The 17,255-nt window shown below is 46.7% G+C and overlaps 6 protein-coding genes across 6 annotated transcripts; 2 read left to right on the top strand and 4 right to left on the bottom strand.

The window, feature by feature from the left end:
- Window positions 1-229: 229 nt before the first annotated feature.
- Window positions 230-1,879, top strand: PUMCH_004114 (uncharacterized protein; the record flags this gene model as incomplete). The annotated part of the gene is made up of 1 exon (XM_063023063.1): window positions 230-1,879. The coding sequence occupies one exon, from the start codon at window positions 230-232 to the stop codon at window positions 1,877-1,879; it is 1,650 nt and encodes a 549-aa protein (XP_062879133.1).
- Window positions 1,880-1,941: 62 nt separating this feature from the next.
- PUMCH_004113 (uncharacterized protein) lies at window positions 1,942-4,617 on the bottom strand (the record flags this gene model as incomplete). The annotated part of the gene is made up of 1 exon (XM_063023062.1): window positions 1,942-4,617. One exon carries the CDS (start codon window positions 4,615-4,617, stop codon window positions 1,942-1,944), a length of 2,676 nt encoding a protein of 891 aa, XP_062879132.1.
- Window positions 4,618-6,378: 1,761 nt separating this feature from the next.
- Window positions 6,379-7,740, bottom strand: PUMCH_004112 (uncharacterized protein; the record flags this gene model as incomplete). The annotated part of the gene is made up of 1 exon (XM_063023061.1): window positions 6,379-7,740. One exon carries the CDS (start codon window positions 7,738-7,740, stop codon window positions 6,379-6,381), a length of 1,362 nt encoding a protein of 453 aa, XP_062879131.1.
- A 780-nt stretch (window positions 7,741-8,520) lies between these two features.
- PUMCH_004111 (uncharacterized protein) lies at window positions 8,521-10,182 on the bottom strand (the record flags this gene model as incomplete). The annotated part of the gene is made up of 1 exon (XM_063023060.1): window positions 8,521-10,182. One exon carries the CDS (start codon window positions 10,180-10,182, stop codon window positions 8,521-8,523), a length of 1,662 nt encoding a protein of 553 aa, XP_062879130.1.
- Window positions 10,183-10,856: 674 nt separating this feature from the next.
- On the bottom strand, window positions 10,857-11,945 carry PUMCH_004110 (uncharacterized protein; the record flags this gene model as incomplete). Its single annotated transcript, XM_063023059.1, has 1 exon — window positions 10,857-11,945. The coding sequence occupies one exon, from the start codon at window positions 11,943-11,945 to the stop codon at window positions 10,857-10,859; it is 1,089 nt and encodes a 362-aa protein (XP_062879129.1).
- Window positions 11,946-13,334: 1,389 nt separating this feature from the next.
- PUMCH_004109 (uncharacterized protein) lies at window positions 13,335-16,829 on the top strand (the record flags this gene model as incomplete). Its single annotated transcript, XM_063023058.1, has 1 exon — window positions 13,335-16,829. The coding sequence occupies one exon, from the start codon at window positions 13,335-13,337 to the stop codon at window positions 16,827-16,829; it is 3,495 nt and encodes a 1,164-aa protein (XP_062879128.1).
- Window positions 16,830-17,255: the final 426 nt, after the last annotated feature.

Genomic DNA, 17,255 nt, shown 5'->3' with positions numbered 1-17,255 from the left:
CCTACATTTCCTACTATTTTCATTTCAGATCTGTTTCCGCTTTCAGAAAAAAAAAATCGAAATGAACACAAATAAAAAGTCCCTTCGCACCCAAAATTTCATTACCCCATACCCCGGATTTCCCGAAACACTTTCACATTCATCAACTGCTATAATTGCCCCAACAGAAAACACCTAAAAACACAACCACATTTTATTTAACTATTGCCACTCACAACTACAAACTCCCATGACCGGAGAAATTTGCGCGCTTTGCCGAGGCGACAGTAGTGACACTCCCGTCTTCGGTAGTCACAAAGATGCATTGGATTTCATCAATCCATGTTCATCTTGCTCTCTAGTAACACACAGAAAATGCTTCATGGACTGGTTCCGCTCGCTAGAGGCGTCGCTGATGTGGCTGGACAACTCTCGGCCCAGAAACCCGGCGATAGATCTAGATCAAGAACTAGAGGAGAATGGGATCCCTGCCGATCGGAACGATGCCAGGTATCTCGCTTATGTACTCTACTCGAGTGCTATGCAGAATGGCCGCATGCATAATGCGAGCGAGAAGATGGAGACGTCGGCGCCTTGCCCTCAATGTAAAACACCCATTCTATTCGAGATGGGGGAGCTGCCCTTGATAAATTACTACGAGTACGTGCGGTCGGTGCTCTATGACATTGTGTATTATGGCGGAATTTCTTTAACTGTTACTGGCGCGGGAACAGGTATTGTAGTGATGATGTACCGAGGCTTGGGACAATGTGGACTTAGTATAGTAGACACCATAAAGCCACAATCCGTTGTGTTGCCAGAAATTGCAGGAACAAGACTGGTCTGGGCCGATATTGTAATGAAGCCGGTACTGGTGCTATTAGGACGCCGATCTTTGAATACCTTTGCTTCTCGCCGGCCTCACTACGACTACATTCCTGCCTTGCCTTTTATCATGTATAGAATGCGGTGCCTGCTGATATTTGAGATTTTGTTCAACCGCAAAAAAGCGACGGTCCTTGATGTCCTCAACGAGGTTCAGGTGTGCAATTTCTTCTCGTCAATGGGCGGGCATGTATTGGCAAGACAGTTGTGGCGGAATGCCTCCTCCATTTTTGGCCAATGGCGCTCAGGAACGCTTCCATTCAGCCAAATGATGCTATCGTCTTTATTCAGAAATATTGACTGGACAGACCCCAGTGTGATGATAGCATCTGTTGTGCCCGTGAGGTGGATATACGACTTGGTGTACCATTTGACTGTTAACAGAGTTTACTTGAATATTACTGCGTCCGTGGCTCCCCGAAGTATTGTGAATTCTTTGTCTGTCAAAGATGCGGCAAAATTCGAGCTTTTGATCGAGGTATTGAATGAGCTTGAATCAGACTTAAATCAAAAAGTACACAAAACATTGACTGGAAAAAGCTTTTACAACTCAATTTCGCGCAAGTGCTTTGCAATGTGGAAATACTATACCGATGAACTCTACTTCAAGATTCTCAAGTTAAAGGTTCTACTCTGGTTCCAAAAGATGAAAGCTTGTTTGAAGAATGATTATTCATCTTCACTTGTGAAGCACCTGATGGTGATAACTGCCATCTCCACAGTTGCATGGCCATATATCGGTGCCGATATAGGCAAAATCATCCTTCATTTCATTTCAAAGATGCCGGCATTCTCGTCTGTTGAAGTTGGAAAGTTAGAGTTCTTGTCTAACCTTGCTGGTATGACACTAGTGGCTCTCTTTAAGGATGTTGCAAATTTACTCCTCTCGAGAATTAAGGCTGGTCAAATATCGACCATCAATATCGTAAGTAAACTGCCCACACCAGACAAGAAAGTTCGACCCGGAGCTGACTCATCACATTTTCCAGGCGCTTACACAAACTTGAGTCTTTAAAATGTTTCATTAATACACAAATTGTCAGATAATACACCCCGAAAGTAAAAGTTAGTGCGCATCTATTCATCGTCATAATCTTCTTCTTCTTGAACCTTTCTCAAGGGAGGTTCCACATCGCCTACGGCTTTTTCTTCTTCTTCATCATCATCGTCATCATCACGAGTAGAAGCTTCAGCTGGCTCGCTGGTTACAACTTTGGCTGTGGGTTGAGACATTGCTGGTGCTTCAGTAGGCACAGATGGTACCGCGTTTGCCACAATGTTCAGGGCAAAAGCTGTGCCTTCAGTAGCTACAGAAGAAGCGTTTCCGTTAGATGAGGTACTTTCTGGTTGGGAAATAGAACTTGGCGTCTCTTCGTTGGCATCCTGGTGCTGAGTCTGTTCTGTAGAAACAACTGGGTTCTCTGTAGAATGTGTTTCTTCTTTTTGAGTAACTACGGGTGTTACGGAAGCAGATGGCGCCATCGAGGCAATAGCTGTGGTTGGCGTGGCCACATTTGAGGGTGTTCCACCATTAATAATTGAGGTATTGGAGACACCTTCTGCGGTATTCAATCGCTTAACGTCCTCCGGTTCATGCTTGTCCTCCAAGAGATGCTTTTGACCATTAGAAAAACCATTTGAACTCAATTTATCTACGGTTGGAGTGTCCAGTTGAACTGTTTGTGTTTCTGGATTAGCCGCTGTTTGAGCTTGCACTGGTGGTTGAGGAGTGGCGCCCTGGAGAGGTAACTGGCTGGGAAGTGGAGTAGGTACCTGAGAGGTTCCCAAGGCTTGCGGAGCAAGTTGGGGAGGAAGCTGAGTTGGTAGTTCTTGAGATACAGGGATCTGCTGGTGTGGCGCATGATGAAGGTTATTAGGTGCGTGCGCACTTGGATCAGTTTGACCAGGTACAGATGCGCCCGAATAAGTTGCTGATGAATCTTGAACAATAGAAGGGACAGTCTGAACTTGAGCCAATTGCGGTGGTTGTTGCAACTGTGCAACAGTATGGGTTGGTTGTTGCTGTTGTGGCTGTTGGTGGTGTTGTTGTCCCACAGCTGGTTGTTGAAGAGGTTGGACCGGAACTTGAGCAGGTGTGTGTTCTGGTTGACTTCCCTGGACTTGTAATTGGGGCACCGCAGGAGTTGGTTGGTGAGAAAGTGGATTAGGAAGGTTTGGGTTTGGTTGCAATTGAGGCTGGGGCTGCTGAGGCTGAGGCTGTTGAGGCTGCTGAGGAGCGGCATGTAGTTGCAAACCGGGTTGATGTTGAGCCTGGGCGGTCAAAGCACCCTGACCAAGAGGCCCTTGGTGTGGGTGTTGTGGCTGAGTGCTCTCCAACACCATTCCTTGTGGCAATCTTGGCTGCTGGCTAACTGGTGGTGGTTGTGGAGGATGAGTGTTTCCATCCTGCTGGTACTTGATCAATTGTTCTAGTCTTGCTTTGATATGAGGATTGGATGGGTCCAACCGCTCTGCCTGTCTGTAAGCATCCAAAGCGTCAGATATTTGGTTGTTACAAGTCTCATAAAGAGTTCCCAAATCATACCAAACTTCACTGATGTAAGGATTCAATCTGATGGCTCTGGTGTAAGCATCAAGAGCATCACGGTATTGAGAGATTTGGTAATAAAGGACACCAATCGAGCACCAGAATGTTGGGTTTCTTGAATCACGATTAACTGCCTGTTGGAACGCTTCATATGCAGCATTGAAGTCTCCTCTCAACATGTGCACACGACCCAAGTAATACCAGGAGTGAGCATCGTTGGGGTCAGCATCAATTGACAGAGAGAGATACTTCAAAGCAAGCGCCAAATCTTGTTGGAAAGGCATTGGAGAGTTCTGGCCCTGCTGTTGAGAAGCAGGCTCTGATTGCGAGTATAAGCAACCCAATTGTTGCAAGACCTTCGCGTGGTTTGGATTGACCTCCAAGACCTTTTCGTAAGCATCCTTGGCACCATTCCAGTTCTTTTGCTGCTCAAAGACGGTACCGATCTGGAACCAGACATCGGGCTGAGTCAAAGGTAGAGGAGGGTTGGTCAAGATATATTTGAAGCAGTCCAAAGCGCTTGCATATTTTGCTTGGTGTTTGTATATAATACCGAGACGGAAATAGATTTCGTTGGACTTTTCGAAGTTGGGGTCAAGGTCCAAAACACGCACGAACGCCTCCTCTGCATACTCCAAAGACCCATAACGGTCGTACAAGATACCGATGCCGTGCCACAATCTGGGCACGTTGGGGTTGTCAAGGTAGTAGAGCGCGCGCTGGTAGGCCGCATAAGCACGGGGCAAGTCGTCCATCATGAGGTAGCAGTGGCCCAAAAGCCCCCAGGTGTCACCGTTTTCCTGGTGCACATTGAGCGCCTTCTCGTAGAAGTCGGCGGCCTTCATGAACTGGTCTCTGGACCTACAGATGTTGGCAAGGCGGGTGAGCGCTTCTGGGTTCATGGGCGCATGGCGCAAAGCAGACTCGTACAGCGAGTACGCCTTGTCCAAGTCGCCTAGCGATTCAGCCAAAGAGCCAATGGCCACCCAGGTCACACAGGTTGTCTCCGAGAGAACGGACAAAACGTCTTGTGGCTGTTGTGGTTGGGCAGCCTGCTGTGCCTGGGCCTGCTGCTGCGCCTGCTGCTGTGCTTGTTGTTGCGGCTGTTGTGCCTGGGCTTGTTGTTGGGACAGAACGTGGGGAAGCATCTGCAACTGCTGGGACATCTGGGCCTGCGCGAGCCCGTTGGGAGTCTCCATGGCCATTTCGGGACGTGTCTAGACGGGTTTGAATGTTACAATGGCGGCGGTTCCGAGGTGCGGTGTTTCTTCCTAGCGTCGAGGAGAAAAACGCAAAAACAGGACGGAAAACGAGCCGAAAAGCGCGGGAAAAAAAGCTCTGGGGACGCTGCGGGGCACTGCCGACGTGTGGAAGTATAGCTTTGACGAATTCCGTTTCTGGGTCCGGGGACGTGAGGCACCGGGTCACAAAGCACTGGGGGTTAGCGTGTGAGGGCAGGAAGTATGGGGGAAAAATACGCCCAGCTTATATAGATGTGTTCAGGAACAGCGGCAGGAAGCAGGAAGCAGGAAGCAGGAAGCGCAGGCAGATGGGCGGCGAGAGGATCTAAAAAAAAAAAAAGAAGCGAAATTGGATCCGGAGAAAATGCGACCCTTATATAATTTTTTTTTGTTGTTGTGATTTCTTTTTCGTTTGTTTTGGTCTCGTCGCCATGGCTTTTACTGCTGTGTCTACGTACTCTACATCGGTGCTCCCATCACTGTTCTTCGGCAGCGCTTCAGTTTGTTCTCTACCCATTGGAGCCTGCAGTGGTCCATAGCGAAGGAGCAGGGTGCGGCAGATAAACGCCGGGGAAAGGTTTGGGATGGGGATTTTTGGAAGAGCGGGCGTCACGTGCGCGTTATTCCTTATTTTTGATACTTATTTGTTTCACCTGACCGCTGCGGTTTGTTTTGTTCGTTCTTTTCCTCCAGAAACAGCCTTCGTTTCAGAGATAGTTCCGGTAGATAGCCATCACCATCAACGGAAGACATGCGTCTGAGGGGCTGCGCGTCTGCAGGCCGCTTCCGCCAACGGTTATGGCGGGAGGCACGGGTGTGTGCCCACGGCTCGCTGGACGAAAAATAATTATTCCGACATTCGGCCGCAGATGTCCGGTCTTCGGTCCTCGATGCGAGATGTGCAAGATTTGCGAGATTTGCATCGGCGTCAGCACCAGCGCTAATTGCAGCGGGCGATGCGGCTCTGGTTTCGAGCCCTTTTCGTGTTTGCACTATGACTATGGCCGCGGTCGCCCAGGGCCACTAACGCTTCGTCGTGCAGCGAACAGCATGGGTGTATTAATAGAGACGAAACGCAGAAACCACTTTATTTGGCCCGGCTCATGTTTCCGGCCCTAAGCGAAGAAAAAACCCGTTTTGGGAAATCTGATGACCAATGGCGTGTCCTTGTTTATTGACTTTCCGCAGTGCGCCTACTGGCGGCGCGCAATGACCTAAATCTCCCCAAATCAGTTGCATATCCACTCGTACGTCTTATAGGGGTATGCGGTTGCGAGTCGCTGCCGCCTCAGATTGGGCGGTGGCTCTGTTTTTACACGGGTGATAATTCGGAGCCCTGGAGAGACACTTTTTGGGCGCCTTGTCCTGCAGAAACTGCTACATGTACTAGAAGTGACAAAATCTCACCCTTGACATGGTGTCAGAGTAGGCTTGGATTGCTGCAAGAGAGTTGCACCGAGGGACCAGCGTAACAATTTTGGATTTTTTTTTATTTTTTTTTACTTGGCTGAACTCATTGGAGAAATAATTTCGGCACGCTTTGGTTGTTTTTGTTCAGATGAGGTTCAGTTTCAGCTTACTGTTCTCAGCTTTACTTCGACTTCTCTAGTTCGACTTTAGCTTAATATATATTCCAGAATTCATTTGTTTCGAAGTTTTGTTATGTATTTGTACTTTTTATTCAACTTGTACCCACTTGATGTCATCAATTGCACACTTCTACGCTCATTGCTTTTTGGCTTGTTTGAGACTCTTCATGGCGCCGAACGAACTGTTGAACCCTAATAGTTCGTTGATACCCTTGGTCCAGTCGTTCTCCGTCTTGGCTATGCAAAAAATTCCCTTGGGTGTTCCGGCCATGGCATCAGATGTATTGTAATTGGAGCCGGGCTCAATGTACTCGTCGAAACCCTGTCTGGACTCAAGCGTCTGCGGAGGCTTGTGCGATCCAGGAATGTAGATGGTGCCGTTTTCATTGACAACGTGAATTTCATCTCCGGGCCTCAAATCCGATTGGGGAATACCATCAATATTCATTTTGATCACCTGGTTTCTATTACCCTCAGAAAGCTTCACCATGATGTGCGAGGTGGAGGGAAGAACAAGGGGCCGGAACGATAAAGACCTCGGACAAACAGGCGTTAGAATGATGCATGGAACCAATGGATGTACAATGGAGCCTCCCGCAGAAAGCGAGTAGGCAGTGGACCCCGTAGGAGACGCGAACACGACACCATCTGCCGTGGTGGTGGTGAGGAACTCGCTGTCAATAAATATGTCAAGTTGGATCAAATTGGGATGAGAACCACGATGCAAGGATATGTCGTTCATGGCGAACACCATATTGTTTCCACCTTCGCCTTCTTGCTCGAGTTGTTCGTTGTCTTGGGCGTTTCTCACTACATGGCACTCAAGCCTCTTACGGTGAAGGGCCTTGCTCCGCGACTGGAAAACAGACTGGAAAGTTTCTTTGAACCCCGCAAAGTCGAACGGAAGCAAAAAGCCAAGCGTTCCCATGGCAAAAGAGAGTACCGGAGGCACAAACCCATTCAGAAATGCCGACACGGCGCGCAACGTGGTGCCGTCGCCTCCCAAGGTGACGATCAAGTCCGTCTTCTGGACGATTTCGTTTGCTGTTCCCGTGTACACCGTCAACTTATCCCTGACGTCTTCGCTACTCTGCAACTCCTCTGCCACCTCTGCCGAAACCATCACATTGAGCCCCGGATAGTCTGTGTGAATATATTTGACAAACTCCAACAACGCCTGCGTCGCCTTGGGGTTCCAGGGCTTCTTCACCACATAGATGTTCTGCAATGTGTTTCTCCAGATCACATTGTGGAGCTTCAGATGGGGCAGCCCCACGTACTCCGGGACGGTCCTACTTTTAAGCACGGTGCAAGACTTGACGCCCAACTTGTCTTTGCCCAAATCAGGGGCATTTTTCTCTGTTCCGCCGCCAAAATACCTTCTGGAGTTGTGCAAACTGAAATATAGTGGGAACATCGACGAGCGTCCGATTCGCAGCACAGGCACAGAGACGGTCAGTAGTCGCAGGTTGCATAGACGCAGAATCAGCGAGTTCATGCTGCGGAAGAAAAGTAGTAGGTGGTTTGTGGAGGTGAAAAAAGGTGGAGGTGACTGATAAATCTGGGGCTGATTTCCTGCACTGACTCAGAGACATTGTGAGGCTGAAGATAGGAATGCGATAAGTGGGACCAGGGCATTTTTGGGTGGTGGAGGGGGAGAAAATTGGGGGTTAGGAGCGAGAAATGGTTGGTGTTGTTTGTTTTTTATTTGTAAATGGGTTTCTGTTTATTAATTATTGCCTCTTCGGAGTTATGGCACCGTTGGTCCTGTCGTATCTCGTTTTCTTCGGTGCAGTGAGTCACTTAAGTCCGAGCTGATCTACCGTTCACTTAGTGAGGGGAGGGTTGTGCGAGATGAATGGGTACAATCATTGTATGAAATTTATCTAAATTTGTATTGGGTTGTAGAGTACATGGCAAGGTGGCTGTTGGGGTCTCCCACCTGTGATTAGTTTTTGGTTTGAATAGCTAGTCCTAGTGTCATTCATCCTGAATGATCAGTTTACTCGGTTATTACTTTAGTTAGAATACCTGTATTAGTTGCTCTGTATAATCGACCAAAACTAGCTGTACTTATAGCCAGATCTGACCAGTAGGTCAGATCTTGGCCAGGCCAATGAACGCTCTCTCTGGTTATCCAAGGGTCGTCATTGGTTCTTTACAGCTCATCGACGGGCCGTCCTAGCGGCCCGACGCTTCTATCTTGCCCTATCGTCGTTATCCAGAGCATCTCATTCGATGTCTCTTATCCTAGCGTCAAAAAGCCATCTCGATATTCTCAATTCGGTAATCTAGTCGTAGTACTCTTTGAGTTACCTAACAAGCTTTGAGGGAGAGGAGGAGGTGGGGGAATTCCCGAAGAAGATGCAGAAGTAGACACGTTGTTGGATGTAGCTTCAGGGGCAGGAGCAGAAGTATTGCTTTCTCCATTTTCGTTGTTCAACGAGTCTATTTCCTTCATCTCCTCGTCCGTGATGACCGGAGCAGTCGAGTCAACTACCATGTCATCTTCCTTACTCTCAGATCCGGCGGTCTTGTTTTCTCCAGCAGCAGCAGCAGCAGGCTCAGACACAGAATCTTCTGCTGTTGGTGCTGGCACAGAAACACCTATGTGCTTCTCACCTGGGTTGTGGTCTTCTTCTTCGTAGAACTCGTTATCAGGAACGATGTGCTCATCCCTGGCATGTTGAGAACCTCCCTTGGTATCATACGCAAGCGCAGTGTCCTCTTCTTCATCGCCCAAGTCTTCGGCGTCTCTTGGTACCTCATTCATTTGCACTGAAGGTGCGTGCTTGGTGTTTTCCAAGTTGTGCACAATGCTTGTCAAGATTTTGTTGAGGAACTCCGATGCATTGGCATTGTACATGTTAGAGGGACGAACATCGAGCTTGTAGTCTGGGCCATAGTACTCGTAGTACTCGTTGTAGGGCAACTCATTGGGCAACACCACATCATTAAGCAAACCAGCTTCGAAAGCCCACGTACGGGCCACGTTACGCATGGTGTAACCTCCACCACCAAGAACCATCATGGGAATACCGAAAGAACGGACAAAGTCTACACAGTTGGCGTGACCACGCATACTCAAGTTGAAACATCCCAAACGGTCTCCACTCAACGAGTCACCACCACATTGCAAGACTACGGCGGATGGTTGATACCAGTCCATGATTCTCTGAATCACAGGCTCGAAAATAGACTTGTACGTGACATCATCAATACCATCTCTCAATGGAACATTGACAGCGTAGTGTTTACCCTTACCCACACCGATGTCTCTAAGCTCACCAGTTCCTGGGAAAAATTCACCGTACTTGTGGAAAGAACAAGTCATCACTCTGTCCGTTGTGTAAAAAGCTTCTTCGACACCATCACCATGATGGACATCGATGTCAATATATAACACTCTAGGATGGTAGCGCAAAAGCTCAATGATACCCAACACGATATCGTTCAAGTAACAGAAACCCGACGCCTCGGACTTTTTCGCGTGATGCAAACCACCCGCGTAATTGATTGCGACGTCGCACTTACCTCTGTTCAACCGTGCGGCACCTTCCATGGATCCACCTCCAGAAATACCACAGTACTCAAACAATCCGTCAAACACCGGACAATCGTCACCTACATTGAACTTGATCTGCTCCTTGGCGAAAAGATCCAAGTTGTCGGGCAGCACACGGCTCAAAAAGTCAATGTACTCGTCTGTGTGGAACTGGCACATCTCTTGTTTCGTGGCTGGTTTTGCTCTGTAGATCTCCATCTTTTTGTAGAGACCGTAATTCATGATGAGCGAGTGCGCCATTCTTATACGATGTGGTTTCATGGGGTGGCCAGCGCCATAGGCGTAATTGCCGACATCTGCATCGTAGAAGTAGGCGACTCTCTTTTTGTTGGAAGGGTTTACCTTGAACTCGTCGAAGGGTAATTGGACGTACATTTTGTGTGTGTGTCAGAATTCTTCACCGCTCTCTTTCGATCAATGCTAGAAAAAATGTGGGTTGTGTTTCCAATTGTGGTTCTGGGTGTGTTCTGATACTCTGTCCTCAATTTGCTTGCAAAGAGCCAAGAATTGGGATTTTTGAGGGATAGAAGATTTAGCTGCGCGCCGGTCACAGGAAAGGAAAGGGCAGACGAGTCGGAATTATCGCTGCGGCTTGTATTAGGGGGGTTCCGTGGGGAAGATGAGTAGTAGTTTTCAGATTGGACGGGAACGGACTACATAAAAGGACCTGGGGGAGAAGAAATGGAGAACCTTGAGGAATTTGACGGAAATGTGAATTAGAATATATATGTTGTTTGGAAATTTAAAGTGGAAGTTTTTTTGTCGATTGGCTATTATTGTCGGACTTCGTTGTGGTTATGTTTTGTTGGTCTTTTGTTCAGTGTATCGTGTATTGAATGAGACAGTGGTTAGATACCGGCAAAAATAAATTTTCTGGTGTGATTAACACTCTCGAACTTTTCTTTTTCTTTTTTTGCTTGTACGGAAAAATCAACGGTCACGACAGGATGGAGAGTAACTAACCGTTCATTCATCCTTACTCACTCTACTCAAACGATGTATGCCATATTTCATTGAGATTCGTTAAAATAAATATCCGTCTCGGAAGTTCACTGGTTTCTTCTGCCTCTCAATTGATCCCTGTATTCCATTAGTTGCGCATTGAGTCTATCCTGTAACTGTAGGTTTTGACAGTACTTATCGAACACCTCCTCGTCAACCTCGAAATTGAGACCATTCTTGTAGCCGGTGAGCTTTTCGTCCGTAGCCGAGATGGGCAAAAGCCAGTGCCACCAAGTATCGCCCATGACAGCAGTCCAGTTACGCTTGAGGCCCAAGTCATAGAAGTTTGCCACGCTCTTCTTCTTTCCAGTGCTATCATACTCATACTCGGCGGAGTGGTCGCCCAGGTAGTTCCAACGTAAATCCTGGAATTCAATGGTGGTGAGATTGCGCAACATGAGATACACCAGGAACCCAGCAAAGCAGCCCACACTCAAGAAAAACGCAAAAGAAACGACAGCTAGAAACACAAGCGTCAACGAAAGATACTGGTGCTCCGCATACTGCTCCTTCACGAAAAAGTCGTACAAAAAGTACAGCGAAATGGCGAGGACATATCCACAAAAGACAAATACATAGAGCAAAAACTGGATGAAAAACTTATGGTTTCTGAATCCAATGCAGCAGCTAAACCACGGACAATGGTGGTCCATCTGCAAAAAGCACCTCTTACAATTTGAGCAGTGGTGGCACCGGTCTGGCTTCCACACATTGCACTTGGGACACCAGCGCAAATATGGCTCGCCCTTTTCGATCGTATGGGTGACCAAAACCTCCATTGGCGGAGCTCGGCGCGGACTAAGCAACGTTTCATTCTGTTCATTGAGTTCCGGCAGGAGATAATGATCATTGGTGGATGTACCTCCGGTCAGTCTTAGTTCTGGGAAATCGAGCGGCGATCCAGGACCAACAACGACCACCTGGAAATACGAGTACATAGAGAGCAAATAGAGCGACAATAGAAGGCCCGAAAATACTAGAGAAGCAGCCGAGAGGCCCAAATGTGAATGGAGTTCCGAGATTGTACCATAGAGTGCCCACAGCAAAACAGTCAGCACAAACACTTTCGGGAATAGGGAGAGGAAGCCGCAACAGAAGGCCTCGAGGTTCATGCAGAGCCCGCTACGTCGAAGCATTGGGTTGGAGTATGATTTAGGTTTTAGTAGTGATTAGTATTCACACAAAAGCAACGGCAAGAACGAAGCTTTGACAGACGAAGAATATGGTTTTTTATATCGGCGATGTGAGATGTAGTTTCCAGTAACCAATTGTAGAGTTTCAATGCGAATCAGTAAATCTAGAGGTCTAGTGGTTCGATAGATGTATGGGGTGTATGATTGTAAATGACGGTATATGAAGTATGGAGCACACTATCTGGGCAGAAACTACAGATACGGTTCCTAAGTCGAATGAAGAGAATTTAGCAAGCAATAAGATTTCGGATTCCCGAATTGTGTCTGTTTTTCTAGTCAAATTCGTTGCGCCTCTGTTCATGGTCATTCTCTGGTTACCCAGTGACTCAGCTTTTGGTTCTATTCAAAGAGGAAAGAAGAGAGACTAAGCTCGGTTTGAATGTGACAAAAAAAAGATCGTTTTGGTCAAAATTGTTTCTCCAAACTCCGCCATAATTTTCTCGAGCCCTGACATTTACTGATAATTCTCAACGAGAGACGCTTCTCGCATTTAGTCAGGTTTCATATTGCAACCGTGTACAAGTACAGTAGCAGCATTGACATCGAACGATCGCAGAAAAGAACACAAAGAAACGAGAATGTCTTCCGGGCCGCACAATTCAAATCCCTCTCTTTTTCATTGTCTCTTTTTTCTTCCTCTCAAGACCCTATAAGTGGCTTCTTTGTTCATGCGCTGCGGCAGAAAAAAGCCGTTTTTCGCGCATGGAACCTTAATTACGACGCACTCGATCACCAACTGGCAACCGAAATACAACAAAGCGCGCGATTCAGAAAGGATCAACGCGGTTATCGCAGCGATCCAAAATTCCGCCAACACCCAATTGCTTTAATCTTACGAAAAGTGGAAAAACAAATCGCCCCTTGCGATCTCGCATCGGCCCCCATTCGGAATCGCACTGTGAGGCTGAAGGCGCGTTCCCATCCACTTACATCACATTCCCGATTTAAACGCGCGGCCAAGGCTATATACAGCTACAATGGTGAAAATTTCAGGTCCCAATCCGCTCTGACACAACACGAAATTGTGCATGAATTGTGCTGGATGCAGTGGAATTCCCAGAAACAAACGTCCGTTCCATTTCTGACCATCCCGCCACTGCCCAAACACGCGCGTGTGTACCTATCTCTGATCCCAGAAACCCAAATTCCCCTGTTCCCAGCACTTACCCCAGCCTGCAGAAGTGCCCACTACTGTCCCCCGGATTACTACTGTTTTTCTTTCGACAACTACACCGCCCACACTCTCTTTCCGCTGACATTGGTGTTGCTACCGCCTAAACTCTAATCTGTAACACTCAATTGCACGTTCCGTTCTTTCCCCATCCTCGTACCATGGCCAAATTATCTTCATTCCACAGGGCTCTACTAAACGGCAAAGGCCTATTTTCGGAGCCAAACATATTCGTGTCGTCCGATAAGAACGACTGGACACACTTCCAACTTGTCTCCATCACACAGGAGGGATCAGTGGTCGGCGAGGTGGAGCTAGGCCAAGTCACAGTCCTAGTCAGTGCAATCCAATCATGCTATGTACAAATTATACCCTCCGTTTCACGCAGCCCCGCTGGCAAGAGACGCCACAGCCGGTTCCGGTCCAACGATGCTGATTCCGCCGTGTTGGAGGATCCGCCTTTGGTGTTTGTTCGAACGGTCAACAACGAGAGACTCTACTTCCGTGTGACCTCCAAGGCGGTTTTTGGCAAATTGATGCTGTGCTTGATTGCGTGGCAGAACTTGAAGTCGCGCGGCTTGGCGAAAAAGTGGTATGCGGAAAATAAGGTCCATCCCTCGACATTCTCGGACCCACATGAACTATTGGTGTGTCGCTTTAAGGTGTATGGTCCGCTCCCCTCCAAAGCCAAAAACGTAAATTTTGTATCCGGGGCTCCTGCGCCGACTTTTGGAAACCCAGGCGAACCGAAAAAAAACTTGTACTCGACCATAGACAATGGCATCCAGGAAGGTTGGTTCTATGCCATGGGCGCACTAAAGTCAAACGGTATGCTCAATTTCATTACTGAACTTGACGGCACGCTCCTTTATTCAATTGATGTCAAGAGTCTCTTCTCCTCGGAAATTAGAGAAGTCCATACATCCATTTGCAACTCGCCAAACATTCTATTTTTGGGCCATTTGAACGAACTCCGCTTAATGAACTTAAACAAAACTACTTCCGCAGCCACGCCTGAATCAGTTGCAACCGAAAGTTTCCTCGTCAAAGATTGTAAGCCTATGCCAAATAACCTCCGTATCTTCATAGAGTTTCCCCTACACATTGACTTGGAGGATTGGTTTGTGGGCCTTAATTACTTTTGTAAAAGGGAGTACATCGGTATGTACAACAAAGACTCTATTGAACTAGATACCATATCTAACAGGGTCGTCGGTTTGGAAGGAACTCTTCCTGTCGACAGTTCTTTTGACTTCAATCGCTCTACAAACAGCATCTCGCGTCCTAGCCTCGATAGAAATCCGCTGCGTGTCAACGAGCTATTGCCTGAAACGAGCGAACTCACAAAATTCTCGAAAGATCATCTTCGCGTCTCAAAAAAGGTTCGCCTCGACATTATCGAGGCCAACTTTGATGGTGTTTCACTGTTCGATGGCAAAGTCTACGCTGAGATAATCATGTGGGATTTGCCCTGGGGTAGAACTGCTCTTGTTGAAAATTCTGCCAACCCATTTTGGAAGGAGGAATTCTCGACAGAATTGCCGATTCTGACTCAAATGATTCGTATTGTGATTAAAAAGACACATAGCACAGTTCATAACCCCTCTTCCGACACAATTATTGGATCCGTATACCTCACGCCGGATATTCTTTCTGGACAAGTCCCAAGGTACTCAACGATGATGATGGGTTCCAGAAGTGGCGAAGAAATCAAGGTCCCTGGTCTCGTTCCCATAAAGGATGACTCAAACAGAATTGCTGCTGGCCTGGCAAATATCATTCGTTTGTCTATTTATGAGTCGGGCCATATTCCAATTGGCAAATTGTTACTTACCGTTGATTTGAAAGAACATCACATACCACCAGCTGAAACCTTCCAGGCTCTAGAAACAATGCTTATTGATTGTCCGATGAAGGAATTAATTCTGTTCTGCAACACAACTGTTGGCGCAACTGAATTCCAAAATGTCAGCTTAATGTTACTAGATATTTTTCAAAGTGTTGGTGTTGAAGAGAAGTGGTTCAAGGCTTTGATGGAGGTTGAGTTGACATCCGTGGATGAAGCTACCAGAAAGAACTATATCTCAAAGTCCAGCTCTGCTCCACAGAGTATGAATGTATTCAATACCTTGTTTAGAGGTTCATCGATTTTCACCAAGTCGTTGGAAAAATATTTGTTTAGAGTCGGACAAGAGTACTTGGAGAAAGTTTTTGGGGACTTCTTCGACAAGATAGTTCGCGAAGATAAAAACTGTGAACTTGATCCAAGATACGTCAAACTCAACTTTAAAAATAACCGTGGAGATTCTTCGAGCAGCAGTGACGACGAGGATGATATTGCTAGCGATCTGGATGAGTCTCCCGACGAGGCAAATAGAAGAAAGAAATTGGTTGAAGAAGTTGTGAATGAAAACTATGCGGTCCTTCTTGGATATGTGCGCGAGATTTGGGCAAAGATATTCACAACATCGAACGATTTGCCTCAACAGATCAAAAATCAATTGAAGAACTTTAGAACAAAAGTTGACTTTGCTTGTGATCCTAGTGACAAGGCAACTGCCCTCAATTGCTTGAGCGCCTTTATGTTTTTGCGGTTTTTCTGTCCTGCTATTCTTAACCCGAAATTGTTCCATTTGACAAAGGACCATCAAGTCGGCAACGCGCAACGCACATTGACATTGGTCGCCAAGATATTGTTGAATCTTGCTAATCGCCAAAAATTTACTGAGCACAAAGAACCTCATCTCCTCCGTATGAATGATTTTCTCGACAGTCATGAGAGAGAGGTTCTTGATTACTTTGATAAGTTGACAGGACGGAAGAATGATTTCAATGAAAAAGTATTGGATCTCAGTCATGAGATGAAAAGATTTGACATGGGCCTTGGCGGCACCTCGAGTGAGCTTCCGACAACGCCATATTTAATCGATAAGTATCTCCGACTCACCGAATTTGTTGAGCTTTTGAGATTCTCGTCAGCTAAAAACTCACGGGCCTCTATTCAAAGCAACGGGGGCCAACTGAAAAGTCAAGTCCCTCTGCCTAAATTAGGTACCGCGATGGGTTTGAGCACCAGCTACGAGTCTGACCAACAAGAAGAGGTACCATTACTGGCTAATGGAGACAACTTGCTGGAGAAGAACACATCATTCTATCAGATTGGGACGCTTGAGTTCGAGAAGTCGGAGTTTTTGGACCTAGCTGGCGACAACGAGACCGAGGGCTTTATCAAAACACTTTGCAAGAGTAACGAGAATATTTTCTCATTCATCAAATCTGCTATTACCATGAATGACTTGCAGAAAGAAAGCACTGAAGTCGCCAATAAGATAGCGTCTTTGTCCCAGCAGTTGGCGGAGGATGAAACATGTTTGAACTACCAACACAACACCAAGCTATGGCAGTCGTTCGTCGACGATGTTGTTGAGCGTGGATACCTCGACACCCGAGACAACTCTCTTGTGTATCAGGATGCCAATTTCAAGAACGGACCGGGTCTCAAGCGCTTGGCTGATGGTGGGCTTCTGGCGCTCAGGCTCCGATTCCCAGCCGCTTCGGAAGATGAATTATCAGATACGTTTAGCTCCACGTCCATCTCTGCTTTGCTGCGTCTGGGCAGCAAGAACTTGTTCAAGAAATGGTTGAAGAGGGAGTAGAAATATTTATAGACGGTACTAATTTACAGTGTCAATGCATAGAAACTGTGATGACATAGTGTAATGAAATTTTTGAAATATCCGAAGATGAAGTGCATGAAAATTACTTTTGTGATATATCTGAATGTATGAACATGAACTCAACAATACCATGTAACCATTCCTTAGTGATGAACCAGCCTCGATTTGCACCCACTAAAAATGGGAGTTTCGAATCGGACTAAAAATAAACATCTTCATCACAAAAACATTAAATCGTGTAATTCACAAAAAAACCATCCAAAGAGAATACCTTCAAATGAATAAATAAAACCATTATCAAACCAAAATCCACTCCCTCCCCTATCCGCCATTTTTCCCAATTCTCTTACATGGACAACACCTACTCCCACACATACACCTGGCCGCGCTACACGCAGGACCAAA

The sequence above is a fragment of the Australozyma saopauloensis genome, chromosome 5 (genome assembly GCF_035610405.1).
Source record: "Australozyma saopauloensis chromosome 5, complete sequence".
Taxonomy (NCBI): domain Eukaryota; kingdom Fungi; phylum Ascomycota; class Pichiomycetes; order Serinales; family Metschnikowiaceae; genus Australozyma; species Australozyma saopauloensis.
The sequence above is the reverse complement of the archived record's forward strand: the minus strand, read 5'-3'. Positions and strand labels throughout refer to the sequence as shown.